Raw genomic sequence first — 12,199 nt, forward strand, 5'->3', positions numbered from 1 at the left:
CCCCATCTACCCTGTCTCGGTCCAACAATTTTTCCAGACACGGCAAATACTTAGGCAGAGATAGAGCTAGCCTACTGACGTGGCGTTTGACGTTCTCCAGACTCAGAACTGCTCCCCGGTTATTGTTGTTGTTGTGTTTGTGTTTCTTATTTGAGCATCGACACAGCTTGTACTTGATCACCTGCAAACAAGCAAACAAAGTAGCTGGTCTTTGAAGCAGTGCCTCAGAGAACCAGACTTTTGGAATGCAGCCAACTGACTGTTCACTGTTCATCTGTTTTCCTTTTCTTTTTACAGACTGCTGGTGAACGTGTTTCCTTGTTTATTACTGGATTCTTATGGAGACAAATGAATATAGTAAAGAAAAAGTTATATCATTCAAAGACAATTGATGGTACACATACAGAAATGATTTCCAGTGTCAGTAATGTTTACAATAATGAGATAAGCTACTGATCCCTGTTTATTCAAATTATTCAAAAAATGATGATGATTATTTGTATTTTTTATTTTATATAGATAGAATTAATCCTGAGTACATGAACATACAGTAAACAGAAAGCGTGTATATCCTCAAACACATCCTTGTTGAACAGGCAGCTATTCCACCCAGGGAGGATGCTGCTCTGATACAAATCCACAGCAACAGAAGCATCCTAACTGAATCCCAAATACAAAATGACTCAAATGTTCATGCAGTCAACAGTGCTGCGCCTGAGAGAGATGAGCTGCTTTCAGACACCTGGAAATGAATGCTCTGCAAGTTCGATTTAAAGTCAGCGGCTAGTTTTAACGGGATACAGGTAAAGTTCCCTTTTTATTAAGTGTAGCTTCCCTAGGGTGTTGTCTCCTCCAGACAGTTTTTAAACCGGTTACTTGGTTACTAAGAAACATCCACAATAACTTGGTTAGCATTTACGGAGAATGCAGCAATGCTAGTGGAAATGGATTGTTTCCGTGCGGCTGACTGGTTCTAAGGCCTGTGGCTGTCTAACACTTAACTAGACATATTGCCCTGAGGGAATCATGTAAATTAAGGATATTTACATACATTGACATATATACTACCATAACCTAGAGGCAAACTTTCTCTAGGAAACCTAGATGCAAGCAAAAACCCGAGACATAAACAAATACCTAAGTATGGCTTCATGAAACTGTTTCAGTACACACTGGATAAGATTTTGAAGAAAGATCTGACGGGAAACCTAGAAACATTTTACATTTACAAAATGAAGGCTTACCTCATATAGGTAGTCAAAGAGCTCCAAGATGGTGAGGATACTGGCTCCTATGAATAGTCCCATCTGTCCACCAATATCACCTGGAAACACATGAAGAGACTCAAACTGACCACCAATATCACCTGAAAACACATGAAGAGACTCAACTGTCCACCAATATCACCTGAAAACACATGAAGAGACTCAACTGACCACCAATATCACCTGAAAACACATGAAGAGACTCAACTGACCACCAATATCACCTGAAAACACATGAAGAGACTCAACTGACCACCAATATCACCTGAAAACACATGAAGAGACTCAACTGACTACCAATATCACCTGAAAACACATGAAGAGACTCAACTGACCACCAATATCCCCTGAAAACACATGACATACATGATGAAACCATGATGAAATGAAAAATATTTGACATTTTTCATGCAAGGGCTTTGTGTCTGGAACCTGAAACGTTGGTTCCATAGTAAATTAAGTAATATTGGGTTAATTTTTTTATTCACAGGCTAAAACATAATTGAAAAATGTTGTATTCAGGTATAACGACACACCTCAGGGTGGTAAATATCAATTTAATTAAAACTTATAATAACTGTATTTGCTATTTTGTTCAGCAATTTCCGATCAACTGCTGACCAGCGTTTTCTTACCCAGCAAACCAGCGAACTCGTAAGCTTTCGTCTGCTCGATGTCTCGTAGTTCAGAGCCTCGAAGAAGATATCCAGAACCAGGATGTTATTCACTGTCAACCAAGAGGAGAGGAAAGAGAAGATAAGTTACTGTCTAAAATGACACAGCTATTAGTATTTTTGTCTTCTCCTCACCCCCTAAGACACCCAGACCTTAAAGACCTTAAAGACACAGCTATTAGTATTTTTGTTTTCTCCTAACCCCTAAGACACCCAGACCTTAAAGACCTTAAAGACACAGCTATTAGTATTTTTGTCTTCTCCTCACCCCCTAAGACACCCAGACCTTAAAGACCTTAAAGACACAGCTATAGTATTTTTGTCTTCTCCTCACCCCTAAGACACCCAGACCTTAAAGACCTTAAAGACACAGCTATTAGTATTTTTGTCTTCTCCTAACCCCCTAAGACACCCAGACCTTAAAGACCTTAAAGACACAGCTATTAGTATTTTTGTCTTCTCCTCACCCCCTAAGACACCCAGACCTTAAAGACCTTAAAGACACAGCTATTAGTATTTTTGTCTTCTCCTCACCCCCTAAGACACCCAGACCTTAAAGACCTTAAAGACACAGCTATTAGTATTTTTGTCTTCTCCTCACCCCCTAAGACACCCAACCTTAAAGACCTTAAAGACACAGCTATTAGTATTTTTGTTTTCTCCTACCCCCTAAGACACCCAGACCTTAAAGACCTTAAAGACACAGCTACTAGTAATTTTTGTATTCTCCTCACCCCCTAAGACACCCAGACCTTAAAGACCTTAAAGACACAGCTATTAGTATTTTTGTTTTCTCCTCACCCCCTAAGACACCCAGACCTTAAAGACCTTAAAGACACAGCTACTAGTAATTTTTGTATTCTCCTCACCCCTAAGACACCCAGACCTTAAAGACCTTAAAGACACAGCTATTAGTATTTTTGTCTTCTCCTAACCCCCTAAGACACCCAGACCTTAAAGACACAGCTATTAGTTTTTTTGTCTTCTCCTAACCCCCTAAGACACCCAGACCTTAAAGACACAGTGCAGCACCCCTGGAGCAGTTTCAGGGTTTAAGCGTCTTGATCAAGGACACAACAGCAGGAGACGGCATCTAGGAACCTTCACTAAAACCAACAAGTCCACTTCACACTTAATACCCACATCTAACAGCAATTGAGCATTGATTGGCACAGCAGGCTGTCCCTCTCCTTGCCTGCATGATTTCCTGTTTCTAATCTTCAGATAGATGACTGAGCAGATGGTTCAGGTTGAGCAAATCATTTGTGTGCGTGTGCGTGTGCGTGTGCATGTGTGTGTAATTTGCCTTCAGATAATATCCTCCTGTTTGGAAATACGCCATTGAGGGAAACATACGAAGGAAATGTTTCCTGTTGTGATTTCACTGTACTGAATTATACACTATATATACAAAAGAATGTGGACACCCTTTCAAATGAGTGGATTCGGCTAATTCAGCCACACCCGTTACTGACAGGTGAATAAAATAGAACACACAGCCATGCAATCTCCTTAGACAAACATTGGCAGTAGAATGGCCTTACTGAAGAATATCTGTTAAACAAGTGTTCTATCGAACTACAGGAATCTAACTGCAGGGACTACTAGTGTGTGTCTCAAAACTGCACCCTATTCCCTAAATAGTGCACTACTTTTGACCAGGGCTACATAGGGAATACGGTGCCAATTGGGACCATCAACACTACAGCTGTTTCTCTCTGATGATAAATCATCAGAGGTACATTTTTTAATACCTCTATCATGGCTTTGACATAAATAAAATCACAGTAAATCTACAGTCAATCAGAAAATACTTTTGATGTTCACAAACAAGACTTCTTGACTCAGGCAAATCTGAATCATCTATAGAATGTAGAACATGTATAATCTGAATCACATATAGAATGTAGAACATGTATAATCTTAATCATTTATACAATGTAGAACATGTATAATCTGAATCACAAATAGAATGTAGAACATGTATAATCTGAATCACATATAGAATGTAGAACATGTATAATCTGAATCCATATAGAATGTAGAACATGTATAATCTGAATCACATATAGAATGTAGAGCATGTATAATCTGAATCATTTATAGAATGTAGAGGCATAGGTATAATCTGATCCACATATAGAATGTAGAGCATGTATAATTGAATCATTTATAGAATGTAGAACATGTATAACTGAATCACATATAGAATGTAGAACATGTATAATCTGAATCACATATGAAATGTAGAGCATGTATAATCTGAATCACATATAGAAGTAGAACATGTATAATCTGAATCACATATAGAATGTAGAACATGTATAATCTGAATCACATATAGAATGTAGAGCATGTATAATCTGAATCACATATAGAATGTAGAACATGTATAATCTGAATCACATATAGAATGTAGAGCATGTATAATCTGAATCATTTATAGAATGTAGAACATGTATAATCTGAATCACATATAGAATGTAGAACATGTATAATCTGAATCACAATATAGAATGTAGAGCATGTATAATCTGAATCATTTATAGATGTAGAGCATGTATAATCTGAATCACATATAGAATGTAGAACATGTATAATCTGAATCATTTATAGAATTAGAGCATGTATAATCTGAATCACATATAGAATGTAGAGCATGTATAATCTGAATCACATATAGAATGTAGAACATGTATAATCTGAATCATTTATAGAATGGAGAGCATGTATAATCTGAATCACATATAGAATGTAGAGCATGTATAATCTGAATCACATATAGAATGTAGAGCATTTATAATCTGAATCACATATAGAATGTAGAACATGTATAATCTGATACATTATAGAATGTAGAACATGTATAATCTGAATCACATATAGAATGTAGAACATGTATAACTGAATCAATATAGAATGTAGAAACATGTATAATCTGAATCATCTATAGAATGTAGAACATGTATAATCTGAATCACATATAGAATGTAGAGCATGTATAATCTGAATCACATATAGAATGTAGAACATGTATAATCTGAATCACATATAGAATGTAGAGCATGTGTAATCTGAATCACATATAGAATGTAGAACATGTATAATCTGAATCACATATGTATGTAGTGTATAATCTGAATCACATATAGAATGTAGAGCATGTATAATCTGAATCACATATAGAATGTAGAACATGTATAATCTGAATCACATATAGAATGTAGAGCATGTATAATCTGAATCATTTATAGAATGTAGAACATGTATAATCTGAATCACATATAGAAGTAGTAGAACATGTATAATCTTGAATCACATATAGAATGTAGAGCATGTATAATCTGAATCATTAATAGAATGTAGAGCATGTATAATCTGAATCACATATAGAATGTAGAACATGTATAATCTGAATCATTTAATAGAATGTAGAGCATGTATAATCTGATCACATATAGAATGTAGAGCATGTATAATCTGAAATCACATATAAGAATGAGAAACATGTATAATCTGAATCATTTATAGAATGTAGAGCATGTATAATCTGAAATCACAATATAGAATGTAGAGCATGTATAATCTGAATCACATATAGAATGTAGAGCATTTATAATCTGAATCACATATAGAATGTAGAACATGTATAATCTGAATCACATATAGAATGTAGAACATGTATAATCTGAATCCACAATAGAATGTAGAACATGTATAATCTGAATCACATATAGAATGTAGAACATGTATAATCTGAATCACATATAGAATGTAGAGCATGTATAATAAACTCCCTGACATTCCTCTCTGTCTCTCTCTCTGCCTCTCTCCTCTGATTTGCAGGAGCGGCAGTGGTTACGTTTCAGTGTCAGTGCGTGCCCGTCACGTCGTCGCCAGACAAACGGCTGTCAGCTCCTCTCATTACTCTTCTGATTAACCTGGGATCTCTGACCCACTGGGACTGTACACACACACACACACACACACACACACACACACACACACACACACACACACACACACACACACACACACACACACACCACACCACACACACACACACACCACACACACACACAACACACCACCACACACACACAACACCACACACACACACACACACACACACACACGCCCTAGAGCAGCTGTCATGAGAGCAACAGTCAGACAATCCCAACTTCTAGTGCCCTGTGTCACGACTGTCCTGTGAGGATCCAAATAGGTCAGATCAGCTTTGCAATAAATGACTTCAACCAGACCCCCTCTCACCCGCTGAACTGGTGGGGGTTGACAGCTCACACACTGTTGTAAATCGAGGACAGAACATCCAGACACGCCTCTCCAATGTTCACCAGAGGCCTATGTTCCTGCCGAAACTCTAACCGCGTTCTAAAGCGAATCCTGGAACAATATTTCAAACATAGAACGTTGGGAATGGTCAAAGGCCATGAAGTGTCCGACTGATGCGTTGTGCGTGAAATTTGAAAAATTATGAAAGTGTTTTTGTTAAAGAGGGACATGACTTTAGCAGCCATAAGAGATAATAGTTTTACATGACTTTGTACAAGTGACAAGTCACTCCCCAGAGTGAGGTCAGAGAGCGTGTCAGTCTGACGGAACTGCCCCTCTCGAACAAACTGCATAAATGATGGGTAACAAAACTAACATATCAGACCAGGAAGATGTGAAGCTGCAGCTGCACGTTTAAAGTGGTTTGAACTCTGAATCTCAACACGAGGTAAAGACGATAAAGTCACCTCCCGGACAACCACTGGTATGGCTGATTAGCTGTCCTAAGTAAAGTATCTTCGAAAGCAAATTTAAGAAGGACCATTCTGCTACTCTGCTCAAACCACTGTATTACGCTACTCTCATCACCCCACTGGGAAACCATCGATAAGGCTGGCTAGCCTACCTTCAACGAAGCATCTTCCAGAGTGAATGGAAGGAAAATAAACTCTGTAGTTCTGTTCAGGACTTCACGACAAGTCACTGGATACCGGACAACTACAAAGAAGGACAACAGAGGAATCCCTTTTGGACAATCAGAGCCTTACAAGCGTGCCGCAAAAGGCCCAACCCCCTTTCCAAGGTGGCCCTGTTCAGAGAGATGGCGAACCAAGTTATTTTCATGTAAAAAATTATTTCTTACTCCAAGTGGGTGGCGGTTCGTATGCAAAGTATAGGAGTACGATAAGTGAGAGTAGTTTCTAAATGTACCAACGTTAAGTCTCTCTCTCTCTCTCTCTGTCTCTCTCTCTCTGTCTCTCGCCTTCCCCTCTCTCTCCTCTGTTCTCGCCTTCCCCCTCTCTCTCTCTGTCTCTCTCTCTCTCTCTCTCTCTCTCTCTCTCTCTCTCTCTCTCTATGTCTTTTGTAACAAGCAGCCATATTGTTGTCAGTCTAATAGGGATGTGTTTTTAATGTATTACAGTTTTTCTCAATTGCTAAAACACAATTTCTGAAACCTTGCTCCATTTCCTGAAAACATTGAACACAAAACCTCATCTTCAAGCACTATTTACATAACCTCTGACTCCTCTCGCAAAATGAAACATTCGCCTCAAAACAGTTTTACCTGTGTTCAAAATCTAACACGGCTCTCAAATCATAAACAAAGTGATCAACATGATATACACTCTCAAGCAGTCAGTAAACAATACACACCGAAAAATAGAAAACACATTGTTCAAAACATACAATTCTCAAGGAGAAGTACATTTTTAATCTAAAAAAAGATTCATATTTTTCCGTCATTGTCTTTTGATGAACGAAAACATGTTCTATCATAGTAGCTCAAAATTGATCAGAAATTACTGCTCTGCTTTGCTCTTTGCAATTTGTTTTTTTGTTCTTCCTCCTCCTTGTACCCCTATTTTTACAGTACTGTACCCTGCATCTCACAAACTTGTCCTTTGTCTCTGTGATACTGTAATTCTTGTTCTTTGTTGATATGAACCTGCAACCAGTCAAATCTATTGAGCAGTCAGTACTGTTACAGTATACAGCCTACAATGTACTGTACTACAGTATACAATATTAAAAGGGACAAAAATCAAAGGAGTAAACATGTGATCAATGTGCTTCTTCTTGTCTTTGGGCTGGGTCAGGCCAGAGCACTTCGTCGACATCACAAGCAATATTGTCCCTCCTGAGGCAACGGGGGAAGAAGCCTCTTGTGTGCCGTATCCAGCCCTGACATGATTCCTCACCTATATCACCACAGGCTAAATCCATGGCTTGCAGCAGATTTACTCTGGTGTAGGGTTGTCTATCATACACTTTCCATCTCCAAGAGGAGAAAAACTCCTCAATCGGATTCAGGAAAGGCGAGTATGRAGGGAGGTACAAGTTCATAAACTSCYCATTGATGTGTAACCATTCCCTTACCTGAGCAGCTCGGTGGAAACTGACATTGTCCCACACTATCACATAGGTGGGAATGGGATTCTCATTTAGCTCTTGACCCTGCTGCTCTTGAACCTGCTGCTCAAATAAAATATCTCTTAGATTGGCAATAAATCTTTGAAGGTGCTGGGTGTTATATGGCCCGAGTGTAACATGGTGATGTAGAACACCATGGTTGCTGATAGCAGCACAGGTTGTGACATTGCCACCTCGTTGACCAGGGACTTCAACAATGGCCCGCTGTCCAATCATGTTTCGGCCTCTCCTTCTCCTCTTTGTTAGATTGAAGCCTGCTTCATCGACAAAGATGAACTCATGGGGTCTGTCCAAGGATTCCAAGTCAAATATTGTCTGTGTAGAAATACAATATACTGTATGTAGGATTTTGTAAGTCGTACAGAGACAGTGCTATACTGTAGAGTACAATTAGGCTTCTGATTCACATACATTGTATGTACTGAAGAGTAATGTCATTAACATAGTATGTGTTAGTACTGTAGACAATCTGGATTACAGTAAATGTTTCTGAATGTACACTTCCTTGCACATACTGAGCTCGCAGTTCTTTCACCCTTAGTGAGTTGCGCTCAAAAAGTACTCTGTATACTTGTTTCATTCGCATCCTGTTACGATGGAGGACACGGTCAATTGTGGAAATGCTCACACTGTCGATTCCCTGGAAGTGTGTGTTGTCTTGTATCACTCGTTCCTGGATTTCTCTGAGTCGTATTGCATTATCTTGAAGGACCATGCCAACTATAACGGCCTCTTTGTAACGTCCTGACCAGAGTTCTTATGTGTTTTGCTTGTTTAGTGTTGGTCAGGACGTGAGCTGGGTGGGAATTCTATGTTGTGTGTCTAGTTTGTCTGTTTCTGTGTCCAGCCTAATATGTCTCTCAAATCAGAGGCAGCTGTCAATCGTTGTCCCTGATTGAGAATCATATATAGGAGGCTTGTTTTGTGTTGGGATTTTGTGGGTGATTGTCTTCTGTCTTTGTGTTCTGCACCAGATAGGACTGTTTTTGGTTTTCACATTTATTGTTTTGTTGTTTGTAGTGTTAAGACATTCTTTATTAAATTATGTTTAACACTAGCCGCGCTGCGTTTTGGTCCTCTCCTTCATCCCAGGAAGAAAACCGTTACACTCTTGCTCCCGAGTGAATATAGCTGTCCTTCCACCTGCATGTGGCAGCCTTGCAATTCTACAAAAAGTAGTTGTGCAGTTACAAAACATATTCATGCAGTACAATACATACAGTGATTAACTTTGCAAATGTCTATTGAAACAGCTGCATATAGTGTCGCACAGTAAATTTGCAATTACAAAAATACAGTAGTATACTGTACCTGTTCTCTTCTCTGAATGTCCTTACTATGGTGGACACAGAAAATCGGCTCAAATTGGGTTGCACTCTAAGTCTCTCTTCCCTCATTGTCAGTCCATGGACAAGAACATGGTCTATAACTGTTGCTCGAATTTCATCAGATATTTCCACTCTTTGTCTTCCTCTTCCTCCTCTTCCTCTTTCTTGCCCTCCTCCTCCTCTTCCTCCTCGTCGCCCACCTCGCATACGCACTCGTCCTCGTCCTCTCACATTGTTTCTTCTATCCATTCTCAGACTTTCTCCTTCCCACCTTCAACAACCTGTTTGCTCTCTGAACTGGCTTATATTGGTTGTGTCGCATCATTTGAAACAGGTTAAATCAATTTTGACTGGTTGTGTTCAATCAATGACACGTGTTCTCTATTTGTATTTGATTGTTGCCACTTGTGTTTACCAGTATGGATGACATGTGCATTMGAGTGCAGAATGTGTTTTGAGAATGAGAATGTGTTTAGAGTTTTGCTGAAAAGTCTAAGTGAGATCTGCAAATTGTGTTTTACCATGTGAAATGGTTTAAAGTTATTGCAACATACTCATAATTAGCTAAATGAGTCCAGGCAACTGAGAACGTTTGTTCAGCAATGAGTTTTAGTGTTTTAGCAATTGAGAGAATGTAAGTGTGCATGTTTATCCTGTGTTACCATTTAGTTGCTAGTAAATAAATAATTAACAAATTTGTGTAGTACTGAATCATAAGTGGCTGGGGTTTTTGGCAGATGCAAGGGGTTTACGACTGTTTCAGGAATGATGATATGATACGAGGTTATGATTAAATAAATTGACTGTTTATAGATGTGATATGTAAATACCTTTCAACTCTTTAAATTAACACTCTCGTGGTGCGCTAGATCCAATGAGTTAATTGTTACATGATGATTTAATCGGTAACAATTAAAGCAATATTTAGCTTGATTAGATAAATACAGTCTTCAGATTGTTAGAAGTAAGTCACGACACAAGCGAACAACCGTCCCGATGTCCCTGTCTCTGTCACACACTTCTCCCCTCTGTCTATCTGACACTGCCGCCGGTCACACACACAGGTGAACAAATCCTCACAGATAACTCACTGTCGCCGAAACACACGTGTACCACACCTCACACGTGTACCACAACACACCACACACCACCACACACACACACAACACACACCACCACACAGCACACACCACACAACACACACACAACACACCACACACACCACACCACACACACACCACACACACACACACACACACACTAGACCTCGCACTCTCAAGACAATATTCATTGCAATCTGAATCTCTAAACAGACTGGAGGAAGAGAAGGATACATTTTCTATCCACTGAGAAGTTAGATCAGGTCGATGATGAATTTCGTCTGAGGTAACTGTCTAACTGTAATGGATTAGCTGTTTTGTCTGTTTTGAACGTCGTTAAGCTGTTGACTGTCATGGTGATCATTATCAATACACTTTACACAAGAAAACATATTTACAGCGCGCTAGAGGTATTTTTAAACCCACTTTTGGGGGAATATAATTTTATCATATTGTCCTTTATTTAAACTTCCACACGTGACAGATAAGATAAGGAACAGACAGGTTAACTTGCCACACCTGACAGATAGATAAGGAACAGACAAGGTTAACCGCCCACACCTGACAGATAGATAAGGACAGACAGGTAAAACCTCCACCCTGACAGATAGATAAGGAACAGACAGGTTAAACCTCCACACCTGACAGATAGATAAGGGCCAGACAGGTTAACTTCCACACCTACAGATAGATAAGAGACAGACAGGAAACTTCCACCCTGAAGATAGATAAGGAACAGACAGGTAACCTCCACACCTGACAGTAGATAAGGAACAGACAGGTAAACCTCCACACCTGACAGATAGATAAGGAACAGACAGGTAAACCTCCACACCTGACAGATAGATAAGAACGACAGGTAAACCTCCACAACCTGACAGATATGAATAAGGAACAGACAGCGTAAACCTCCACACCTGACAGATAGATAAGGAACAGACACGGTAAAGACCTTCCAACCTGACACATAATGAGAAAAAGAAACTCCCTTGAAGTAGGAACAGACAGGTAAATCCTCCACCCTGGACAGATAGATAAGGAACAGACAGGTAAACTCCCACTTGACAGATAGATAAGCGAACAGACACGGTAAACTCCACACCTGACAGTAGATAAGCCAACATGACAGGTTCAACCTCCACACACTTGACAGCCTAGATAAGGAACGACCAGTGAAACCTCCACACCTGACCAATAGATACGAACAGACACGGTTAAACCTCCAACACCTGACACTATAATAAGGAACGACAGTAACCTCCACACCTGACAGATAGATTCTAAGGAACACCAGACATGTAAACCTCCAACCTGACAGCCTATAAAAGGAACAGACAGGAATAACCTCTCACACCACCTGACAGATAGATAAGCCGAACAGACAGGTA

The 12,199-nt window shown here is 39.4% G+C and overlaps 1 protein-coding gene across 1 annotated transcript in view; it reads right to left on the reverse strand.

The window, feature by feature from the left end:
* The window catches only part of LOC111970541 (acid-sensing ion channel 1B), a 116,941-nt gene that overhangs the window by 4,205 nt on the left and 100,537 nt on the right, over positions 1 to 12,199 (reverse strand). Inside the window, 4 exon segments of the mRNA XM_023997361.1 lie at positions 80 to 181; positions 1,245 to 1,324; positions 1,901 to 1,939; positions 1,942 to 1,992. Of these exon segments, the coding sequence (XP_023853129.1) occupies positions 80 to 181; positions 1,245 to 1,324; positions 1,901 to 1,939; positions 1,942 to 1,992 (272 nt within the window).

Source organism: Salvelinus sp. IW2-2015, linkage group LG11 (assembly GCF_002910315.2).
Source record: "Salvelinus sp. IW2-2015 linkage group LG11, ASM291031v2, whole genome shotgun sequence".
Taxonomy (NCBI): domain Eukaryota; kingdom Metazoa; phylum Chordata; class Actinopteri; order Salmoniformes; family Salmonidae; genus Salvelinus; species Salvelinus sp. IW2-2015.